Genomic DNA, 24,236 nt, shown 5'->3' with positions numbered 1-24,236 from the left:
TTGGCTCGGATTGGTCTCGCGGCCCTGCCAACGACGCTGACGCGGGGCGGGTTCCCGGCCCGGGCGCGCGGCGCGCCGCCTGCCGAGGCTCCTCCCGCGGTGGCGGCCGACCGGGAGACCCTCGGCCGGTCCTCAGCCAGTTACGCTTGCGGCTCCGGCGGGCACCGGCAGGCCGGCGGGGCTCTGGGCGCGTCTTGGGGGCAAGTCCTCGACAGCGTGAGCCTCGGCGGCCGGGATCCGGCCGCGGCGGGCCCGTCTCCTAGGTAACGCCGTCCGCGGCGGGCGGAACCAAGCCGGCTGGCGCCGCGGGGGAGGTTGGACGTGGCCTGCAGCGCAGGGGGCGGACGAGCGGGCCAGGGGCCTCCCGGGCCGGGGGTGGGGGTGCTCCGAGCGGCTCTCCGCGCGGACCGGGTGCCCGCGTCATTCGCATCCCGCCACCGTCTTGACGCTCGGCGCGGCCCGGGGTTCCCGTGGGCGTCGGGGGTCCTTGGGGCCCAGCCTGCGCCCTCTGCTCTTGACCCTGCGCCCCTCTACTGCTGCTGGGCTTCAGACGAGCGCGGTGCGGACGGCCTGGGCTTTGCTGAGACCCTGACGTTGGCCCTCCGCACTCGGCGTCCCGCAGCTTTCCCCGGCCGGACCCCAGTGGGGGACCCCAGTGCCTGCGCGTCCTCATCTCCGGCCGGGGGCCTGTCCCCTGCTGGCGCTTCCCCGAGCCGCCGCCCAGTGGAGGTTGCAGGAGGTTCTGTCCGCCCTGCCGGTTCTGTCTGCCTTTGGCCGCTCCCGGAGCCGCTCCCGCCTTCCCTTTCGCTGTCCATCTCGCTGCTTTCCTGACCGGCTTACAGTTGGCCACCTGGGCCCTTCCCGCAGCCCGAATGCTTGCTGTCCTAAGACTTCCTTCGAACTCAGAGGCCCCACCTGTGCTCGTCTCCAGGGCCTGTCTCCATAGAAGACTGCTGCGTTCTCGGACCCACTCCTGTCTTCAGTATTGCTGTGTCCTATGACTGTGGATAGTGAGCTCCACTTCCAACCCAGTCTCCGCCCCAGCTCACTGCACGCTCCACACCTCTTCTGTCGTTTTCATAGATCAGGCCATGGCTTCGTTGTGTGCTAACTTATATCCTGTCTTTCTGCCTCACACCAGATACATTCCATGAGGGCAAGGAGCTTGTCTGCTGTGTTCAGGACGGTTTCTCCAGTACCTGGCACCTGGTAGGTATGCAAGGAGGATTGCTTGAGTGAGGGAGTTCTAGGCAGGGCTTGATTAGACCTCCACTTACTCCCGAAAAAGCTTCCCAAAGCTTTTCAGTCTTAGGCATCCCAGATCTTATTGACTGCTTGGAAGGACGCTTCCCCCTGCCTGCACATCTCCTGCCTCATGGCTCCTGCCCCCCTCTTTCTCTGGGGAACCACGGTTGGTGAGATTTCATCCTGGCTTACCTCTTCAGCGCTGTAGTTCCCTCTCCTCTCCTGCCCACCCCCTCCCCCTCCCCTCCCAAAGGAGACTGAATTAGGCTTGTCTCCCATGTGCTGCTCACACTCACTCCCTTGTCTTTCCCCCACTAGATTTTTAGCTTCTTAAAGACCTGGTATTTGGCAGTCTCCATCATTGTACGCACTGGAACAGAAGAGGAGTGCTGAGCAGAGCCCTCTGGGAGACCTCACAGTCCCCTCCTCCTGTAGATGGGACACAGACACAGGGAGGGCAAGAGACTCCCCTGAAGTCTGAGGACAGCGAGGGTTAGCCTGGGCTCCTCAGAGCCTGTGTCATACTGTAGGCTCTGGGGTCTCTCCTGGCTTTGATTGTAATGGCTTTGAGGCTGGTCATGACCAGCCGTGTGACTTTGACCTGGCCGTTTAACCCGAGTCTCACTGTCCTTGTCTGTGATACTTACCTACACAGTTGTTGGAATAATATACATGAAAAGGTTTGTGAGTGCCCAGCTCACAGTAGGCACTCAGTGAAAGCTGGTGCAGTTTCTTGTGTTGTTTCTCCCTTGGAGAGCTCTTTCTGTGGGCTCAAAGCATGGAGCCCTCCCTGTTTTCTCTTTAGTGTTCATCTAGTCCCGAAGGTCCTTCTGTCCTCCCTCCATAGCATTCTTAAGTCTTCCACAGTGTAATTTAGTTATTTACTTAAACATTAAAAGATTTTCACTGAGAACCTAGCCCTGACCTCACTGAGCTAAGTCTTGCAGGACAACAGAAACGTGGAGCCTGAGGAAGCATGGTGACCTTCTGTGACAGGATCCCTTGTGGGGGAGCAACTGGTGGGGGATGGGGGTGCTCACCCTGAGGAAGGGGCGTTTGATCTAATTCCTGGAGGATGAGTGGGAATTTTCCGGGGGGTGTGTGTGTGTGTGCCGAGGGGGAACCGAGAGGGCATGGTGTCCAGGAGGAATTGTAGCAGGGGCAGAGTGGGGGCAGAGTGGCCGTAGAGGGTTAGAAGGGTCAGGTGGCAGTCAGGTGGGGGTTAGGAGGAAGGGAAGGGAGGGAAAGAGCTCTGTGCCCACCTGGTCTCCCACCCCCGGGAGCCTGTGTCTCAGGTACACTCTCCCTCCATCACCCACTCAGACTGTTGCCGTCCGCCTCCACCTGCCCGGCTGTCTGTTTCTGTTGGGTGGCTGTCCCTTTCAGAAGGGATGCCTTTCCTCCCAGTGTGCGTCCTATTGGTCCAGCCTGGGGCAAGCCTGTGGATATGTTTCCTCTGCCAGGTGGACTAGACCGGAAGTATTCTTTAGCATCTGCCGGCCAAGTCTGGTAGCCAGGGGGAGGGGAGGGCGGTGCTCGGTCAGGAATCAGGGGCAAGTGAGCCAAGTCTGGAACTGCCCACAAAGGAGGCACGGTCCTCATGCTGGGGAGACACCGCGGGTAGCATGCAGAGGCCCCTTCCAGAGGTGACACTTTGCCACAGTGCTCCCGATGCATGAAGGACTTCCTACACAGGAAGTTTCAGTCCTTAATGGCATGCACTTTGTATGAATCAACGTCCCCATTTTATAATGAAAGCCAACAGGAAAACAACATTTCTCTTAAAAAAATGCTTGGGAGTCAACTTTATTGAAACTCCAGATTGATTTCATGAAAGTTTATTGAGTTCTGATGGTGAGCCAGGTACTAAGCACACAGGAATACAGATCCCCTTATGCAAGTGCTTGGCCAGTGGGCAGGTCCGTACAGGACAGGTGGCAAGTGCTGTGACCACGGGAAGCACAGGGGCCATGTGGGCCCAGGAGCTGACCCCCCGGAGCCTCCAAGATGCTCTCCTGGTCAAGTGGCCCTCCTGCTGGGTGTCAGGCCTCTGCTGCTTACAAGTGGTAGACAGCTGTGTGAGTGTCCTGCAGCCCCTCCCTCCTTCACATCTCTGTCTGCTGTGTGGTCACCTAACCTTTTCTCTGGCCCTCTTGCCTCCTTCTTATAAAGACCCTTGTGACTACATCAGTCCCATCTCTGTAATTCAGGGTACTTTCCCCCACCTTAAGGTCCTTCACTTAATCATGCTCCCAGAGTCCCTTTTGCCACGTGAGGTTGCACATTCACAGGTTCTGGGGATTAGGACAGGGACATCTTTGAGGGCCATTATTTAGCCACCACAGAAAGCCTCCAAGGGCTTTTCTTGGCTCCTGCAACTCCACTCCAGTGGGAATGGGGGCTGTTGTCCATCAGGCTGTCTCCACCTCGAGGTCTGGGTTCTGTTGGCAGGACTCCCCACCCCAATCTCCACCGGTCTGCCCTGGGCTGTCTTTGACCGCCGGCTCTCCCTGGAGTGGCAGGGTAGCCCCTGGGGCTTCAGGCTGGCCTGGGCAGCTCCTGCCCTCCCAGCAGAGACAGTGTCTCCAGAGGGAACTGTGGCTGGAGTCCTGGGGAAGATGATGATTGGCACAGTGTGGGTCACATGTTTATCTTTGAGCCCATCACTAAAGTGCCCTGCCCAAAATTGTGGGCAGCCTTCCCACACGTGGGATTGGGAGGGTCGTTCCTTAAAACAAGGGATATTGAGCAGACAAAAGTAACTCGGAACAAAAGGCGCGCTGCACGTGTGCCTCAGTGCTCACGCGGTGACAGTCCAGATTTGGACGCTGCAGCGTATGCCTGCCTGCAGGGGCTGTGGGGTGTGGGGGCACTCCAGTTGGAGGCAGGGCTCTGTGCCTAGGCCCTCTGGGTGTGGGGGAGCTTTCCAGGCCAATCATGCCCACGCTCTAGGCTCCCTCCACTTCCCACACAGCCTGCAAGGGTGGGGGGTGGCCTGGCTACTCAAAGCCCTCATCTTTTGGGTCCTGTTAGAATTGCCTTTCTCAGACTTTGTGGTCTCGTTCCCCTTTACACTTTAAAAAAATTGTTGAGGACTCCAGAGACCTTCTGTTTACTTTAATTATATCTACCAGTGTTGACTGTATTGGAGATGAAAACGGAGAAATGTTGACAATGTTATTGCTCACGTAGAGATAACAATAGACCTGTTACATGTTAGCACAAAATGTATTTTTTATGAAAACCACCTGTTTTCCAGAACAAAAAAATTAGCAGGAAGAGGGTGGTTTTGCATTTTTGCAAGTTACTGTAGTATCTGGCATAGTAGACAGCTGGGTCTCATGTAGGCTTCTGTTTTTTTTTTGCTTTTGTTTTGTTTTAAAGATTTATTTATTTGAGAGAGAGATAGTGAGTGATAGGGCAGGGGGAAGAAGGAGAGGGAGAGAGAGAGAATCTCAAGCAGACGCCCCGATGATCGTGGAGCCTGACTTGAGGCTCAATCCCATGACCCCGAGATCATGACCTGAGCTGAAACCAAGAGTCTGACGCTCAACCGACTGAGCCCCCCGGGCGCCACTAGGCTTCTGTTTTTAACCTGTTGAGAAAGTTGTTTTGGTTGAAGTATTTGAAAGAAACTTGGCCTCACCCATAGAAGAGAGGAGTGTCCTAGGTAATTGTGGGCATTCTTCTCTGGTGCTTCACCCAAACTCCACAAGCGGTAGTTTCTTAGAAGTTTGTTGCAATGTGGAGCTTGGCACCCTGCCAGTGAGCTTCTCATGCTCTGCTACGTTCAAGTCCTTTGGTCTGTCCCGAACTTTGGATGGATCTTTCACTCATGCAGGCTTTATGTCGTGATGCATTGCTCACCTGGAAAATACTGCTTCTAAAGTATGCTGATCTTCCAAATAGTGCACATTTAATCCTATAGTTTCAAAAGATGACTTTTGTCGCTGTCACCATCCATCTCATCAGGAACGTCTTTAAGGAGGAGGAAGCTGTCAGGTTCACGGTGGAGGATACAGACTTTCCCAATTCTGATTTTTGCCTGAAACCCCAGTTATTAATCCCAGTTTTCCTTGAAGTGACAGACTCATTTAGTTCACATTTGAGAGACTGTCTGCAAAGTGCCCAAGTTTGAATGAGCACGGTCTGTCTCCCAGCGGCAATTCTAGTAAAGACGGTCTTGGTGGATGACAGGAGCAGCGGGTCCTGTGGGTGCCGCAGAGGCTGTCACCAGGCTCACCCTGAGGTGGCCAGCACCCTTCATTTTGCAGCCACGGTACATGCTGCGTATTTCCCTTCTCATCACAGAGTGTTAAAAATGCCTGTACTCAAGGGTCCAGATGTAATAAAATTCTTAGTTTCCACAGCTTCACCGAGGATATTCCTAAGTGGAACTGCCCTGCCTTTTGCTGCGAGTGAAGGACACCCCACAGCCCCACGGCCCGAGGGTTTGGGGTGGTTTCCTTGGGGCTCACGGAGGCCCCGGCTGCTGCACCCACGCTTGCCTTCGCTCCGTCAGTGCAAAGTCCATCTGAATATTATGAAAATAGCTTTGACTTCATGGAGCCCTTGACAACCCCAGGGAACCGCAGGGTTTGGGGACCCCATTTAACGAACCGCTGTCTTGGGAGACAAAATCTGCCCTATCTTGCGTGTCATTTTAGTGTGCAGAATTCAGCCTCTTATCAAAGCTGAGAGCTTAAGATTCTGCGTCAGCTGAAAAGAGGCTAGAAAATAGAGAAGGTTCAGATCTCTGGCTGGAAGACGGATAACGTCCTGAGTGAGCCAGGTCACCAAGGAGCCCGTAACACTCAAAATCTGTTCCAAACCGGCTTTGGCAACAAGAGACTGTTCTTGTAGCTGAGACATCCTAGATGGCTTTAGGGTCTCCTTGAGCCAGGGCTCTAACTGTGACACTTAGACCCACTGGCCCTTGCTTTTGCTCTTGCTCTGCTTGCTTTTTTTCCTGTATGTCTCAAGGCAGCTGCTCCCATGGTGGCTCCTGACTGCTTCATACTGATGACCTCTCTGCTCTGAGGGCTGCAGAAACAAGTATTTCCTTCTCTCAGCAGAGCCAGCAGAAGCTGTGAGATGTGCATCTCCTAGGCTCTGATTGGGTCATGCTTCCTGGTCCCTTCTAAGATAGCCCTAGTTCCCAAGGCCTGGCACTGTTGTGTAGTGCTCAGCCTCCACAACCGTTCACAACAGGCTTGGATGTGCGCATCTCTGTGCCAGTTACTGAGGCCAGCATAGTCGTGCTGTAGTTGGCTCCAGGGACAGAGAAGGGATCTGGAGCAAGAGGGGCATGTTTAGCAGGGGAAGGTGGCACAGGCAGCAGTCTGTTGCACTGGGGTTTGGGGATGGTGGTTCCTCTGGGATGCAAGGGGAGGTAGGAAACGTTCAGAATCGCTCTGAGCGCTATGGCCCTTATAACTCCTTTATTTACTTGAACACAAATTGTACAGGTAATCCTAGAGGCCCAGGTGACCCTCAGACTGGCAGAATGAGTGACTGGCTCAAGATTTTTGACCAAAACGTGCTGGTCCCTCCCCACCCACAGAGAGCACGCCAGCCTTTAAAGGAATCGACGGCATTTCAGTGTGTCCTGAAGTGGCTTGATGGGCCACTAATTAAGCAGGTAAAGAAATGTGCTATTTATTGTCCTATGCATGCTGCTGTTGCTCTCAGCTGAGGGGATATTGATTTTCACTTATTTATTTGAATCTTACCACTGTACCCATTACCTTGGGCCTTGGCAGTATTTGGAGGCAAAGTGGCTCATCAGCAAAGAGAATATGTGATTCAGCGACTTGGTCAGCACTTTTGACACTGAGTAAAGGTTTCTTTCTGCCCACAGTAGAGCCATTTAAAAACCCAGGTAATCTGATTTCCTGCGTTATTTCTGAGCAAGGTTGTTTGCAGGAGGTGGGCTCGTGCATGACTCAGCACAGCCTGCTTGTAGCCTGGTGGTTAGAACTGAGGGGCAGAGCTCTGGGTATCCTGGCAGAAGCCGTGTGCCTGGATGTACCACAGCCTTCTGCACGCTCAGGCCCTTGCCCTGCGGCTCTGCCTCTGTGTGTGTCCTTTGGGGGCAGTGGGGCTGCTGGAGAAGTTGGTGCCTCTGCGTTGCCCATGGAGCACCCATGTAATTGGATGGTTCTAGTGAGACCCAGTGGGATGCGTGAGAAGGATCCAGACCTGCCAGTGTGGGCAGGTGACTTTTTGTAGGGTTTGGCCTGGCAAGGCTATGTCCTCTGTGGATGGTAGCGTGGTTCTCCGTGTGTCCACAGTTGTTGGGGTGCTGGATCTAGGAAAGCACTTAGGCCCCACAGCGTTCATTTCCAAGCCCTCTGCTCCAGCGCCTGCTGTGTGCTGGCGTTGTGTTAGCCCGTCGTGGCTGCCACTCCTCCAGCTTTACTGCTCAACACTTTCCCTTTCAGTCCGCTGCCTCCTTGCAGCAGCCCTCGGAAGCAGGGGGCATCACAACTGCATTTCCCAGAAGAGGAGACAGTCTGAGAGAAGTGCAGCTGGTGGCGTGGGGTGCCCTGCTCCAGGCAGCCAGCTGGACCCCAGCCCGGGCAGAAAGCGCCAGCGGCCTCCACCTTATAGGAGCTTGTAGCTTAGCAGACAGCACCATCCTCTCTCCTAGGAAATTTAGGAAGGAAATTTTATTTATTGTCCCATTTTATTTCATTTGTTTATTTGTATTTATTTATTTTTGAAAAGGTAATTATTGTTGAAATTCACAAGGGTACACGAGGAAGTCCCTAAGGCACCAGCGTTCCACACTAGACATAGCCAATGTGACCTGTTTTTTTGTATAACTTTCCAGAAACTCTAAGCAAATATAACAGATAAATATACCTGTATTACTTTGCTTAAAAAAAATATTTGTAGCAGTATGTCTTATAGATTGTTCCCGTCATTACATGAAGAATTTTATTTTTTCTTAAGACAACATAGTAGTTCTCTGTTTGGATGATTTGTTTATCCAGACCCTTATTAACGAACGCAGATTTTTTTCCCAGTCATTTGCTATTACAGACACAGCTACAGTGATTAACTTCATTTACACATACGTACACGTATGTCTGTAGAATAATTCCTACAAGTGGAATTCCTGACTTGGAGTTATGTGTTAGAAGTTATTGTGTAAGACCCACTTAGAGGTTGTTTATAAAAAACCACACTTTAGACAGAAAGACGTGAACTGTACGTATGAAAGTAAGAGGATGGAGCAAAGATAGGCCATGTAAACCCAGTAAGAAACCTCTGTGTTGTGCTGATGTCAGACAAAATCGATTTCACAGTGAGGAGTATTACCAGCGATAAAGGGGCGTTTCGTAATGATGATGGCAGTCAAGAAGATAGGACAGTCCTAAATGTGCAGGCACCTCTGTTGAGGCCTTCAAGACCACCCCCAGGTTCAGTGATTCATTGGGAAGGTTCACATGACTCAGCATATAATCAGTCTCACGGGAAAGATTTGCCACAGTGAAAGGACACAGAGTGAGATCAGCTGTGGGAAAGGCATATGGGGGGGAAGTGTGGGGGAATAGGCACATGCTTCAGGGGTCCTCTGCTAGTGGGCCCCACAGGACATATTCAGTTCCCCCAGCAACGCGTCGTGACAACATGTGTGAAATGTTCCCAGCCAAGGAAGCTTGTTAGATACTCAGTGGCCATGGGGTTTTGAGGACCGTTCAGGTGGCAATTCTCTGCCTACCATGTTCCCAAATTCCAGACTCCCAGCAAGAAAGCAGGTGTTCAGCATAAACCACTTTGTACAGTTTAGACACAGGGTACTGTTGTTGGTAGGGTGATGGGAACCCTCCTGAAAGCTAAGTGCTCAGCCTCTAGCCAAGGGCCAGCCTCGTATGCTGGCCTTTCAAAGCATAACTGTTGGGCCAGCTGTGATCCGTGCACAGCACCCAGTAACACAGCTTCCAAACACATGAAGCAAAATTGTGTAGAACTAAAGGGAGCTCCATTCAAATTCACCATCACAACTGGGGACTTTTAACCCTCCTCTCTCAATGATTGATAGAACAAATAGACCAAAAAACCCATAAGGATTTAGAAGATCTAAACACTATCCACCACTTGACCTGTCATCTCTAAAACACTATAACCAACAAATAGAATACACGCTCTTCTCAAGTGCCTATGGACCATTCACCAAGACAGACCGTACGCTGGGCCATGAAAATAAGTCTCAGTGGATTTAAAAGGATTGAAATTTATAGAGTATATATATGTTCACTGACTCGTATGGTATTAAATTAGAAATCAACAAGAAGATACCTAGAAAATCCTCAAATAGCAGGAAATTAACACACTACCAACTAACCCATGGGCCAGAGAAGAATTCAAAGGGAAATTAGAAAATAATTTGAACTGAGTAATGGAAGAACATACCAAAATTTATGGGATTTAAGTAATTTAGTCCTTGGAGGGAAGCTTATAGCTTTGTATAACTATGTAAGAGGAGAAAAAAGGTATAAAATCAATGACCTCTGTGTCCTCCCTAAGAATCTACATGAGAAGAACCAGTTAAACCCGAAGAGAATAGAAGAAGGAAATGGTAGATTTAGAAATCAGTAAAGAAAGGGCAAATAATAGATAAAACCAGCAAAGCTAGAAGTTGGTTCTTTGAAAAGATTAATAAGATTGATAAACTACAAGACCGATCATGTGAGAAGAGCAAGAAAACACAAATTGCCACTATTAGGAAGGAAAGAAGCAGCATTACTATATATCCTACAGATGTTAAAAATACAGTTGAGGGATATTATGAATAACTTGTGTGACAACAAATGTGATAACTTTGTTGAAATGGACAAATTTCTTGAAAAGTATGACTTACCAAAAGCGACACTAAAAGAAATGGAAAATATAAAAAGTCCTGTATTCATTAAAGAAATGGAATTCATAATTAAACAGCTTCCTATCAAGAAATTCCAGACTTAGATGACTTCATTGTTGAATTTTATAAAGTATCAAAGGAAGAAATAATATGAATTTTAGATAAACTCTTCCAGAAAACAGAGGAGGAGAGAATGCTTCTCAGCTGTTTGAGGCTGCCATAACCGATAACCAGATCAGGCGAGGACATCACAAGAAAAGTACGTACTGACGTCCCTCGTGAATATTAGCACAAAAGTCCTTAAAATATTAGGACATCGGATCTACTGATAGACATAAAGGATCAGGTGGGATTTAACACAGGAACCCAAAGTTTTACAGATTTATAGCTGACTCTTGAACAATGTAGAGGTTAGGGGCATTCACTCCCCACACAGTCAAAAATCTGCATGTAACTTTTGACTCCCCCCAAACTTAACAAATAATAGCCTCCTGTTGACCAGAAGCCTTCCCAAGAACGTAAACAGTTGATTAACATGTATTTTGTATGCTATATATGGTGTACTGTGCTCTTACAATAGAGTCAGCTGGAGGAAAGAAAATTCTATTAAGAAAATCGTAAGGAAGAGTAAATACATCTACGGTCCTGTACTGTGTTCATCAAAACCAAACCAAACCAAACCACATATAAATGGACCTTTGCAGTTGTTCAAGGGTCAGCTGTACGCACAATAACCAGTGAAAAGATAGCATTTAAAAGAAGACCAAGTAGAAAAAGAAAAAGACCAAGTAGGAAACGTGCAAAAGTGTAGTCTTACAAAGTTTGTATATTTTAGTTATTTTGAGAATTGACATCTTTAGATGATAGCAAAAATCCCTGTGAAAGGAATTGGCTAAAAATATTACATGCTTTTGAACGCAGGACACTTTCTTAATAATTTTCATATGCCTTTTTGGCCGTTCTATTTCCCATTTTCATTGAGTTTAATTTTTACCATGAATGTTGATTGTGCTTCTTTGCTTTGGGATGGCTATTCCAGTTCAGTTTGATGTTTCCTGGGCACCATTGTCGGTTGGAGCTGTGTGGGAGACATGGATGACTGTCCCATATTCGGTCTTCACACAGTAGCAGAGACTGTTTAGAAACTTACCTGAATAGAAATGGGTACAAAGTAGCATCAAGGTGGGGGGTGGTTAAGGTCTGGAGTTCTGGGAAGAAGTCTAGGTCAGTAAGAAGGGTTTGGGACTTAGGTCCCGGCTGGTGCTTACGTCTCTGAGAGTATAGTGAGAAGCAGGAACAGGAGGAGAGGGAAAGGAGGAGGAGGCAGGGAGGAGGGGGAGGGTGAGGAGGGAAGAGGAGGTGGAGGAGGAGGGAAGAGGGAGGAGAGGGAGGAGGAGAGGGAGGAGGGGGAGGAGGGAGGAGGAGAGAGAGGGAGGAAGAGGAGAGAGAGGGAGGAAGAGGAGGGAGAGGGAGGGAGGGGGAGGGGGAGGAGGAATGGAGATGAGGAGGAGAAAGAGGCTGATGGAGGCACCTTGGGCAGGACCAGCAGTGAGGGGAGGCCTAGGACCAGGCGCCCGGGGGATGAGTGCACCTAGTACTTACATGGGCAAAGTCTGGTTCCAGGCCCTGAGGATGGAGCAGGGAAGAGAATATTCTGGGCTCTTGTCCTCCCAGAGCTCACACTTGGCTGGGGGCAGTAGAGAATTGGATGAACGCTGGGGAAATAGAAAGCTGGGTCAGAGGACGGCCATGGTCAGGGAAGGCAGGGGAGTGAGTCACAGGTGGGAGAAGTTCCTGAGGAGAGGTAGACTAGAAGGGGTGTGGGTAGAGAGGCAGCCTGTATGCTGTGAGAGGTCTGTGAAGCCCCGTGGGCGGGGAGGCCCCTACAACTCCGTGATTGAAACTGGGCTTGGATGCCTCCTCCAGACCTGTTGGCCATCTTCCCCACCTCCATACCTGACACCACCTTGCTCCCAGCATCCCCGGACAGAGAACATGCCATCATCCTTCACTAGGGATGTGAGACTTGTAGCACTAGACCCGGGCAAGGCCTAGACACCCCAAAGCTGCTGACCACCCCATCCTTCCTGCTTCTGTCTGTCACCTCCCACATCCAGCCCATCAGCCGCACCACCCCGTCACCTCCATGTGGTAGCTGGAGGGAGTGTAACGGACAGAACAGTTGTGAGCTGTGTAAAGTGCCCAGCCCAAGGACTTGTGAGAGGCCCCGCTGAGTTACGTGGCACATCCGGCCCCTCCCTCTTCCCCTCACAGTTGCTGCAGTTACACAGGTGGGCGTGGGATTTTGTTTGTATTCAGGGCCGGCGAGGGCAACATGGAGAAGACGGTTTGTTACCGTTCCCCAAGAGGGGTGGGGTATGCCAGGCCACATAGGGCCAAGTGGGGTGGCACCGGGGTCAGTTGGGAGGCGGAACAGCTGGGGAGACCATGGCCAAGAGCTATCATTGTGGTTTTCGTGGGAAGCAACAGGCAAGGCAGGCTGAGCAGGTGACCAGGCTTAGGGTAGCCTGTGTGAATGATCTCTGGCCTCTGGGACTGTAAGAGCCAGATAGAGGGGCAGGTGGGAGTCTGGACTCTGGATTGGTTGGTTTGCACATGATAGATGTTCTGAAAGTCAAGTCATTTTGTCTCTCTGTGCCGTGAGACCTCAGTGCTGTGATTGGCCAGGGGAGGGCCAAGCACTTTAACGCATAACCCTACCAAGACCACTGGCCACGGGAGAGAGGCAGTTCCCCCAAGGGATAGTGACACATAAAAGATAGATGTTAAGTGGGCCAGTTCTCCCCAGCTGGTCGGTCAGCACGGGGGGATGGCTCATGATGTCAAGAAGCCTTCAGGGCCGGTACCCTTCTGTCTCCTAGGGAGTGCTGGAGGTGCTTTCGGAGGTGGGCTGCCATCTGCGTGTGTCTCTCTTTGATGTCACCTACCGACACTTTTTCGGGAAGACGTGGAAGACCGCAGTGAGGCCGGTGGAGCAGCTGTCCAGGCAGCCGTCCAGGATCGTCTTCGATGAGGTGGGCCATGGTGGCGGGTGGGGCTGCTCTGTGGCCCAGAGCAGAGGTGCAGGGGATACTACCAGGGTCACGACCTGTGCATCTCGGACCCGAGGAACGCCACGGAGCGGCAGATGGGCTCTTGCCAAGCTTGTGTTAGCACTGGGCACTTCATCTCCAGACAAAACCTGCGTGGAAGCCGAATGTCCCGAACAGATGAGAGCGCGTGGCTCTGTCGAAACGGTAAGGCAGGGGCACTTGGGGGTCTTCTCACCTTCAAGGAACCTTGGGGTTCTTGGAACAAAGTTAGGAAATTATTGATCTCATCTGGCTCCCCTGTTTCCCCTTACCGTCCTTGTTCCCCTTCTTTCATTTTGGCTTCTTTCTTTGTCTTAAAGATGAGCAATTGAAAAAGGAAGGTGATTTGCCCAGGTAGCAGGTGGCAGAGCCTGGACTCGAACCCATGCCTCTGTTTGGCTTGTGGTTGCACTGGCATTGCTTTCTACCACTTGGTTGTCTCTGGCCGCATGCAGGTCGGTGTTTTCTCTCTTGGTTCAGCTGCACCAAATACCAGCCTCTGTTCGGCTCTGGGGCTGGGTGGCGGGGGTGGAGGTGGACGGCATGGGCATCGTAGGATGGGGGGACCCCAAAGGCAGGTGACAGAGTCATTGCAAGTTGTGGTAAGCTTTGGAAGGAGACCAGCGCACTGCTGTCCCTGGGGGCAAACGGGGAGACCTGCTGCGAGAAGGCAAAGAAGGTCCCTTCACTGTGAACATTGCAACCGAACCTGCAGGAGGAAGAGGCTAGTCCTTTGAAGAGCTGTGAGGGGAGCTGTGAGCAGGCTGCACGGGTGTGGCGCAGGGACAAGAGCCCAGGGCTGGGCTGGGCTTCCGAACAGTTTGGGTCTGCTTGATTGACGGGCACAGGTCTGGAGAGGACTGAGGCCCCCGTTGACTTGGTCTTTCTTGTGTGTAGAGTGAGGCTGGAGGGATAGGTAGTGCTGTGAATAATGGAGGTGGTGGTGACCACAGCCGTTCTTGGAGGTGTCACTGCATGAACCAGAGCCTAAGATGGCCCTTTTCTGCTGGGGACTGTCCCGGCCCAGTCGTGACGCCGCTGGGGGCCGGCGGAGCACGTTCTGCTCTCTGCATTTGGCTGCCACCCGGAGGTAGGATTGCGGTTGGGGCATGGATTGATTCTGATGGGAGCCGTCCCTTCACGGGGGTGTGGAGGGCCCTCCTGCCCCCAGAGGTCAGGAAGGCCCCATAAAGCCTGGCTAAAACATGTGTCCTGGGCACAGAAGGTGCGCCTTTTGTTAAGGTGGTCACACGGCACATGCAAAGGCCACTGAAAGGCCTCTGGCTGGCCACGCCGTGTCTGAGTCACGTGTGGGCCTGTTGGCGACTCCTTACAGGGCTGTGTCAGCACAGGTGATGAGTGGCCTTCATGGCTCTGACGCGGCAGGACAAGATTCGCCAGGAGCAGTGTGGCCGTGGTGTGGCTGATCACCTGGCCCAGGCTCAGCCTCGCTGCCCTGGGGGGCAGCCTTCGGATGTCTCTTTGTCACGTGTACAGTCAGACCAGGGACGCCTGGTGTGTGACAGTTACTACAGTGAGTGATGAAGGCGGTGGTGACATGCTGTCCCTGCTGGGGAGTTAACCGCGGGTGGGGTGTTGGCTCACGGCACATTTATGTGATCCCCTCGTCGCCACCTTCCTCCAGAGGTCGGTGTTATGTGTCCCTCCTTAAAGAGTAATCCAGCAGGTCAGGAGGCCGGGAGTGCCCGGAGCAGCGGACCTGGGGAGGCTGTCTCCACAGCCTGCGCCTGACCCGCGTCTGCTCCCAGGGCCCTGCACTCTCTGTCTGGAAGAATCTCGTGTGTCGAGGGATGGAGGTGTGTGCTGAAATCAGCACTGGAGTGCTTTGCAGTTGTGGTTTTGGAATGAGTCCCTCTTCCGTGTCCTCCCCTCAGCCCACCTTCCCGTGGCCTGTGGCGAGTGGTGGGATGTCCCTGTGGTGGGGTCGTGTCCCACAGGCCGTGCTCTGCCTGGAGTGGCTCGGCTCTGGTGACCCTGTGGAACTGACCTGCTCCTCCTGGACTTGTCCAGGCGTCGCATTCCTACCCCCAGAGGTCTCCGCTGCCACACCGGTTGTGGGACCGAGACACTTCAGACGTCAGCTGGTCCTGAGGCCTCCTGGCTCACAGCTCAGGGCCACATCCAGAGTCGGGTGGGGGGGCGCTCCTGCTCAGCCTCGGCTGCTCTCATTCTTTGTCTTCTGATGAGCTGGGTGTGGCGATAGGGGATGGTGGGTTAGTGAGGACCACAGTGTTTAACGTTTCTGGAAGATTCTGTGCCCTTCAGTTCTGGAGTTGCTGACGCGGAGCCTGCAGCAGGGCCAGTGGGCTGAACCGAGTGACGGAGCTGCTCCGAAGCTGCTGCTGCCCGGCTGCTATGCCCAAGGCGAGCAGCAGAGGCCAGTGGCGCCCCAGGAATGCGGTCCGGCCTGCCGCGCCCTTCAGCAGCGTCCTCCAAGCCAGCACTTCTCTCATTTCCTTGATGCTTTGAACACAGGGAAATGGGTTTCTTTCCAGCTTAGTTAATGAAAGAGCATCCCGTGTGCGGCACATGCCTGCGTGCTTCTGTGCATGTCCATGCACACAGGCCATCGGTTCTGTGCGTGTCCGTGCACACAGGCCGTCGGAACGCAGACCGTTCCCGTGGCAGCACTGACACACGGAGGGCCTGCGCGCTCTGCCCGTGCACCCATGGAAATAAGTACACTGTGCCCTGTTCAGAGGGGAGTCTGAAACTCGGTGAAGGTCTTTTTCTGATTTTATTAATTGCCCGTGTTTTCTGGTTTTACTGGTCAGCGGTGGCGTGGGGAGATCTGATGGAAGGTGAACAGGCCGCCAGTAGCAGGGGACCATCTTTGGAATCACCGTGGCTGTCCAGTCCCAATGTGGATTAGTGACCTAAGCTCGGGTGCTTGGGGTTTTCCTGAGTCGTCAGTGTCCTATGTAGCTCTGATTGTATTACTTGGCAAACAACGTCCTGGAAAAAGACCTGGAAAAAGGGAGTCTTGCCTTGAACCCGAGCTGGTTTTCCATGAATGATGAATTCCTCCCCCCTTGGCCTCCTCCCTTGGGCTCAGCCTCCTGGGCGCTGCCTGGTGGAGCCTCTCAGCTCAAAGACCAGGGTTCTGAGCCATCCTTCCAGACCGTCCTCCTGTAGAGGAATCGCCTTTCACTTCTGCTGATATGGTTAATAATTTGTTCAGCCTCTCAAAAACTATCTTTTAAAAAATAATCTGAGAAGCCAAAGTACCATGCAGTTTCTACATTTTCTTTCTGAGATGGACATAATTCTCCTTCAAATTCTCCCCTTAACTAACCGTGCGCAGGCTTCCCGTGACAGTCTCATTTTTCCTCCTCCTCCTATTTTATGGGAGTGACTGGGCAGGAATCCTGGGGCTTTTCCACAGACGGCCGCCATGCAGATGGGCTTGCTCCTACCCAGGGCTCCCTTCAGCCCTGGCTGTTGCTAGAGGAGTAGGGAAACTGGCCGTCCGAGCTCAAGATACAGCTAAACGGGTTGCTTCTGCTTCCCTTAACCAATGCCATGAGAAACCATTCTTTTTTTTTTTTTTTTTTAAAGATTTTATTTATTTATTTGACAGAGAGAAACAGCCAGGGAGAGAGGGAACACAAGCAGGGGGAGTGGGAGAGGAAAAAGCAGGCTCCTAGCAGAGAGAGCCTGATGTGGAGCTCGATCCCAGATCAAGGGGATCACGCCCTGAGCCGAAGGCAGACGCTTAACGACTGCGCCACCCAGGTGCCCCATGAGAAACCATTCCTGAGTGTTCTCATTCGTCAGAGTAATGAGAGCCATGTAATTCCCTCTTTAAAAGTGGATGCTGTCAAGGAGTATCAGTGTAACCCCAAGGAGACTCTGGAAGCTCTTCTAAGTGACCCAGTTAATCCCCTGCTTCTTGAATGTGCCCTGGTCCTCTCCCGCCACAGCCACCCTGCCTCTCACGGGTCCTCTGCGCTGCTCCCCAGTGTAGGTGAGCACAGCAGGAGCCGGAGGGCAGCGTCCTTCCGCGGGGCGCGGACTACGGAGTCTCCCTCCGCGGAGGACCCCTTCCTCTCCAGCTCTACGGAAAGCACCCCAGGGACTCGGAGCCAGAAGTGGGGGGATGACCGCTCTCCAGGATGCTTCTAGTATTGGGCCTTCGTTGTCAGGAGATTTAACGACCTGCCATGGGGGACGATAGAAAGCTTTAAATCTGTCAACTTGTGTTGTTCATTCATAGTAGTATATACTGTGGGGTATTTGGGGTTGCTTTTCTGAGGGAGCCGAGGAGGTGTCCTTTAGGCTGGGGTGGGGCTGGCTCAGGCCCTGGGTGTGGGCATTGATGGAGGTGAGCTCTCACTTATTCCTGCGGGCTTTCAGGCCAGTGACCCAAACTCTTGACTCTGACTTATCGCCTGGGTGTGAGAGATAACGCTACGTGTGTCATAAGGTTACGTGGTGCTAAATAATATGTCTTCAGGAACGGACACCCAGTTAGCCGTGCGCATCCGTTCAGCAAGCACACGGTGCCGGGCTCCGTTCGGGAGCTGGACACAGCAGAACGGAGAAGGCAGCGTGTCACCACGTCAGTCGGGGCTGAAGTTTACGTTGTCACGCTGGACGGGGCTTCTCAGCCTCGCACACTGACATTTGGGGCTGGACACGTCTCCTGGTACGGCTGGATCCATCGTGTGCTGTTTGCTGTGGGTGACAGTGGGCTCTGTCCTGGGTGAACAGAAGCTTCTGACTTCAGACCTCGAGACTTTGCGTTTCCCAGCAGAGAGTTTTGTGTAGCAGAGATCCCCGCGCTCGGAGCGCTCAGTGTCCTGGTGGGAAGTGTACAGGAAACCATCCGAGCCTCAAGCGGGAGGCTGAGCTGGCGGATCGGAGCTGCAGGAGGTGCTTGTAAATTATCTGCCTTCCTGAAGACATTCTATTAAAGGTGTATTTAAAAAGAATTGCTTGGAAGGCACTGTTGTAATCTCCGCCCTGCTCTTCCCTGGCCGTGCCGCCCAGCCTTCTGCTTGGGACCGAAGGGGGCGGGTTGTGGTGGTGCCGTTGGGGACGCATGCTTGCAGCCTCTCCACAGAGGCACATCATCAGAGACCCAATTTCAGTTCTGTCCTGTGGGTGAGAAATGGGGACCAGGCCCCGAGGCAAAATGGTGTCCGTGTTTTTGAAGATGAAGGCATTAAGACAGGAGCATGTCCATGATGTATTAATCTGTTTATCCTGTCAGGGAGGAAACCTGTCAAATGTAGATGAGTGGGATGTGACTGGGGTGAATTGAGGGCCCCCCTCTTTGGTCTCGAGAAGCCCTGTCTTGCAGGTAATTTGATGGGCTTGACTCAAACTTCTAATCATGCAATTTCAGTTAATGCATAGGGTTTTCCTCTCAAAGCTGCACGGTGTTAATTACGTGTCCTCAGACTGAAGGGCCTGTTTGCAGGTTTTGCTCAGCGGAGTGCTGGCGGGATGTGTGGCGGGAATGGTGCCTAGGTACAGGTGAACAGGGCTGGCCCGACATCGCCCTCCTGGGGACAGTCCCTGCAAGGTGACCAGGGGATTAAAGCTTGTTAAACACCAAAAATCAGCTGAGTAAATTTGAAGATCTAATTGGCTTTATTCACGACTCGTGAATCGGGCAGCATCCCCTCTAGCAAATAGAAAGGAGCTCCGGGGAGCTGGACAAAGTGAAGGGCTTTTATAGACAGAATGGGGTGGGAAGAAGATGTTTCTAGTGAAGAGAAACTTTTTTTCAGGCAAGGTGACCTTCCTGTTGGGGGAGGTGAGAGGGGTACCCCAAGGAGATTGCCTCCCTGGCACTGAGCAGGGAGTTCCAGATCCAGCGGCTAAAGGCTGCATGCCTGGGAGAGGTGGGAAAGGCAGCTGGGTCTGGCAGCCCTCGGTTTGCGGGCTGGGGCTTAGCACGGGTGACTCGGGCCTGTGGGTTTTTCCTCACAAGCTGCAGAGCTGCCTTGGGCTCTCGCCCCTGGGAGGCTTTTTCTTCACATGCTTCTGGTCGGTCCTGAGCAGGGTTTGGGTTTTATGCCTGCCTAATCTAGCTTTTACCTTTGAACTCTGAACTTGAGGGTGGATCGTGTTTTCAGGTTCCTTAGAAATTCTTCAGCCCGGCGCTGTTCCCACACTGAAGGGTCCGTAAATTATGTCTGGAAAAGAGTATGCGCCCTTCACGGCAACACCCGGCACAGCACGGGTCGTGGTCAGGATGCACTTCAGCGGCCGACCGTCCAGGTTGAAGATGGGGCTTTAGCAGACAGACAACAACGGGGCTCTGCTCTTGTTGTTTTGGTCTCAGAACAGTTGTTTTCGGGGGTAAACGGAAGGGAGAGGGAGCAGCCATAGATTTGAACTTGGAACATGCAGCTGGTCCCACGGCCTCCAGGCAGAGCGATTTCAAGGTGACCTCTAAGTGGGAGATGACCGTGGCTTTGCATCAGGGTTTAAAATATTTGTTTCACTGCCAAAAGGAAAAGGGGATAGTGTTCCTAACAGTGATGTGCACAGGTATAAATATAAGAGGTGAGACAGGGACAAACCCGACTCTACAGCGGGGCTTTTGAAAACAGTTCTTGAGTCTTGGAAACAGAAACATAATTCTCTTTTGGTCCAACCACCTGTCAGCTGTAAGTGGTCATTATTTCATCATTTTGCAATAAAAGATAATAGAATAACGATTTATATCTCATGGCTGGTGTTTTAATGCGTCTTTCAGTTATCCTGGGCTGACAGTCTGTGATTACAGTAAACGTTTTCCCGGTGACACCATGGTAATGACTCGTTAATGAGGGATTAGTCCACGTTTAAATCACGTCCTTTCAGTGGCCCAGCCTGGCCCTGCCTTACCGCTCCCTGCCTTGTGAGGGGGGGTGGGGGTTGTGCTCAGCGGGTGACCCGGCACCCCGTGCTTGTCCCCTAGCACAGACGCTGCTGTTCCGGGGACCCCTCCGTGTCCAGAGCCCCCATCTAGGTTTGTTCTGCAGAATCCGGCAGCGCCTCTGTCCCCATCTTCGGTGCCTATGACGTTTATTAGTTTTAAATAAAAGCAGCCGCACTGGGCTTCATGAAGTAGAAGGAAACCTCGCAGAGCAGAGGCGCTTTCTTTCCCCCTGAGCACACATCCCTGCGAGGCTGGAGGCAGGAGGATCTGACCCTTTCCACCGCCCCCTGGTGATGGGCAGGGATGGGGCCCAGCTGGGCTGCATTTGCATATGAGGGAGTGGGAACATTCCAGGTGGGAAGCCTTTTAAGAGCAACTTGAATACCGTCTGCTTGGCTTAGATCCAAAAAACAAATCTTGTAAGAAAATGATGTCAAGGCGATTTTTTGTCATAAAAAGGTGTTAGTTGGGTTCTAAACTGGGGATAATTACACAGCATCTCCAGAAATCTAAGGCTCCTGCTTAGTTGGAAGAGAACTAGTTTAGGTGGGGCTTCCTAACGGTTGGAGTCGGTCCTGGTGAGTGGTGTAATTTTTTGCAGCGAGCGCTCCATCAAGTGGCTCAGCGGGCCTGTGTGTGTCTGTGTGTGTGTGTGTTTGCAGCGACCGGGTCCTCGCCGGGCCACGGGGTGGTGCACAGAGGGCCTGCTGTCTGTCGGCATTTTCTGTGGGTGGGAAGCTCCTGGAGCAGAAGCCAATGGTCTGATGTCCTGGGTGTTGGGCGCTCCGGAATGTTCTTGACTGCGAGGGAGCTACTGTACGGTGCCTGTTCTCATGCGGCGCCGGGGAAGGGACGCGGGGTTGCACACGGCCATGCGCTTGTGGCGTTTATACGACGGCAGAGCGAGTGTGCCCGCGCCTTTTCTGTGCGCTCTACACAGCTGGTGGGTGGTCAGTCCGTCACCGAACTTGTGGTTTCTGTTTTGCAGCCCATGTACTTTCACACGTCCTTAAACCACCCTAACGTGCTGGCCGTGGTCGAAGTGGTCGCCGAAGGCCGGAGGCAGGACGGCTCCCTCCAGGCTTTGTCGTGTGGGTTTGGAATTCTTCGGATCTTCGGCAACAAACCGGAATCTCCTACCTCTGCCTCCCAGGACAAGCGGTATCTGCCTTGTTTTCTTCACCCTTGGGGCTTCCAGCATCATCTTGTGGAGATTTAGCTGCCACAGCAGAAAGCGTTACGATTGTCAACTCGTGCTGTGGTCTGTTGCTGACAGTGTGGACTGTGGGAGTAACTGTTTGCCATTTCTGGGGAACCGAGCAGGTGTCCTTTAGGTTGGGGTGGGACTGGCTCAGGCCCTGGGTGTGGGCGTTGGTGGAGGTGGGCTCTCACTTATTCCTGTGGGGTTTTAGGCCAGTGACCCAAACTCTGACCCAAACTCTTGACTCCGATTCGCTCTGGGCGTGAGAGATAGCGCTATACGTGTGGTAAGTGATGTCGGAAAGACTAGTTAGGGTTTGAAGCCGATGGCCAAGAAAGAATTCTTGAGATGTGTTTGGTGCAAAAAGGTGGTTTTATTAAAGCATGGGGACAGGACCCGTACGCAGAAAGAGCTGCACTGGGGTCGTGAGGAGTGGCCCATTATATACTCAAGTTGGGAGGGGGTTAGGGGTAGTGTAAGTCTCTACGGAATTGGGAAGCAAGGCTTCCAGGACCTCGAGGGGACTAAGGGTTGTTAGGAAAAGGTCATTTATTACTGTCTCATAAAACCTGAGTCATGACACCCTTCAGATGTGTATCGGTGGGTGTATGCTTGGGGGATGATTGCCAGCATGTATCTTGGAGGGTAGAGATAAAGGAAGTTTCCAAAGGCATTTTTCTGTGTTGAAGTAGACGTACAGGGTCCTGGGGCTGGGGCTAGGATTGCCTTTTGCCCTTAGCAAAGTGTCAGCATGGAGGCAGTTGAGTCCCTAGAGGAAGGTCACTCTGCCTGTTTCAGGGACTTGTCAGTGCGCCGTAGGGAGGGATAATTTTTCTTCTGCCTTGGATCCTCACGTCAGTAAGGTTACGCGGTGCTGAATAATATGTCTTCAGGAACGGACACCCAGTTAGCCGCGCGCATCCGTCCAGCAAGCACACGGTGCCGGGCTCCGTTCGGGAGCCGGACACACCAGGACGGAGAAGGCAGCGTGTCACCACGTCAGCCGGGGCTGAAGTGTACGTTGTCACGCTGGACGGGGCTTCTCAGTCTCACACGCTGACATTTGGGGATGGACACGTCTTTGCTGTGGGGGCCGTCCTCGGGCACTGCAGGGTGTCTAGCAGATGCCAGAAGCACTCCCCTCCGCTCCCAGCTGTGACGGTCGGAAATGTCTCTGGACAGTACCACATGTCCTCTGTGAGGCAGTATCCCTGGGTGAGAACCACTGCTCTAGGTACCCAGCCGTGACGGTTCCTCAGATGTTGTCTTTTGTGGGACATTTCAGAGATGATAAATTTCCCTGGTGTAGTTTTTCCAGCGCCTGGGTCTTGGGTGCGTCGGGGCAATGCTGTCTGCGTGCTGGAGGTGTGTTGCCAGGAGCTCTGGGGGCACGGGGGGGCGGGGGGGGGGCGCTGCTGGTCTGCTCAGCTGTCTCTTTTCTACAGAGGATGAGATGGCATGGAGAAAGCTCTAGCGGGTGTGGGGCAAGAAGTGTTGCTGACGTTTCGTGACTGAATGCAAGATGCAGAGGGCTGACACGCGCTCTGTGGACTTGTTTTGCAGGTTGAGGCTGTATCACGGCACCCCCCGAGCCCTCCTGCACCCGCTGCTCCAGGACCCTGTCGAACGTAAGAGATGAGGCCCGCCCGGCCCGGCCTGCGGTGTTGGGTGTTGCCGTGGGAGTCCTCCCGTCCTCCCTGTAACTTCCCCACATGTTATCTGCTTTGAGCCCATCTTGTGCTCTTTCTCAGCATAAACTGTTATCAGCTTAGCTGATTGATTTAGTGGATTAGGGCAAAGTGTATGGTGGGCTTGGATTTGCCACAACTGAAGGAACGGTAAGGGGAGGGTGTTGCTTCGCACAGATGGCCCCGGGAGAGGCGCCCAGAGCCGCCTGGTGGGAGGCTATCGGCCTCCTGGCCTCTGGGGCAGCGGCCTTGTCCACCAGATGAAGCAGCTGCTGTTTGTCACTGGCCACACTGGCACCAGAAACCTTTCGCTGTGAGGCCCGTTGGTTCTGTCTGGCTCGACGAGGCCGTCCAGCTGTTCCTGACTGCAGAGGACCGTCCTGCAGGGGTGCCCGCCGTCCTCCTTGAGGCCCAGCAGCCGGGGGGCCTGCCTGAGGCAGAGCAAGACTTCCTGCCAGGCCTCTGTGACCCAGAGGCTGTGTGACCCACTCTGGCTGCCGGGTGCATGGAGGATGGATGGGGGCGCCTGGTGGAAGCCATCTTGGAGGCCCGTGCCGGAGGCCCATGCTGGCCCAGGGCAGGGTTGTGGAGGGGGTCAAGTGGTTGGAGGTGGATCTGTTTGGGAGGGTGATTTTCTGTATCTTTGAGTTGCTGCCTGGATTCTGTGATGGGAATTTTGAGCATGCCCCATGGCCTGAGTTAAAAATTGAGCCAACCCCATCCCTTCCACTGCCTGCTGAATTTGATGAAAATTTCATGATGGAGGAGGAATTAGTCTGAAGCTTAATTTTATTGATAAATATTGGCTCTTAGGTTATTTCTTAGTTGAGTCTAATCATTGCTTTGCTAGCATTTTGTGTCCTGGAGCACCCTTAGGGTCAGGACTTTTTTTTTAAATTTTTAATTTTACGTTAAGTGGGATTTAACACCCAACGTGGGGCTTGACTGCACAACCTTGAGATCAAGAGTCACATGTTCACTGACTGAGCCAGCCAGGCACCCCGGCATCAGGACCTTTTGAAGGACGTGTGCAACCAGCACCTTGTCCTGGGACTGCGTTGAAGGCTGTGTGGTGTGGGTGTGCCTGAGGGGGCGTGGCTGGTAGCTCACCTCCCTGTGGGCATTTCCAGAAATGTACGCATTTCTTGCCTGAATGGGCAATACATGCACGTGATTCAGAATTAAAATAGCATAAAAAAGCATAAAAAGGTTCAGTGAGGCCTCCCCCCCCCCCCCCCCCCTG

At 52.9% G+C, this 24,236-nt stretch overlaps 1 protein-coding gene across 1 annotated transcript in view; it reads left to right on the top strand.

The window, feature by feature from the left end:
- Positions 1–12: 12 nt before the first annotated feature.
- NPHP4 (nephrocystin 4) overlaps positions 13–24,236 on the top strand; it is a 156,036-nt gene continuing 131,812 nt past the window's right edge. The window contains exons 1-6 of the mRNA XM_040645683.1: positions 13–263; positions 1,142–1,209; positions 6,714–6,886; positions 12,997–13,149; positions 21,093–21,265; positions 22,869–22,933. Of these exons, the coding sequence (XP_040501617.1) occupies positions 6,752–6,886; positions 12,997–13,149; positions 21,093–21,265; positions 22,869–22,933 (526 nt within the window). The 5' untranslated portion in view covers positions 13–263; positions 1,142–1,209; positions 6,714–6,751. The remainder of the gene's footprint in view (positions 264–1,141; positions 1,210–6,713; positions 6,887–12,996; positions 13,150–21,092; positions 21,266–22,868; positions 22,934–24,236) is intronic.

This window comes from Ursus maritimus, unplaced genomic scaffold, assembly GCF_017311325.1.
Source record: "Ursus maritimus isolate PB19 unplaced genomic scaffold, ASM1731132v1 scaffold_32, whole genome shotgun sequence".
In the NCBI taxonomy this organism is placed as follows: Eukaryota; Metazoa; Chordata; class Mammalia; order Carnivora; family Ursidae; genus Ursus; species Ursus maritimus.
The sequence above is the reverse complement of the archived record's forward strand: the minus strand, read 5'-3'. Positions and strand labels throughout refer to the sequence as shown.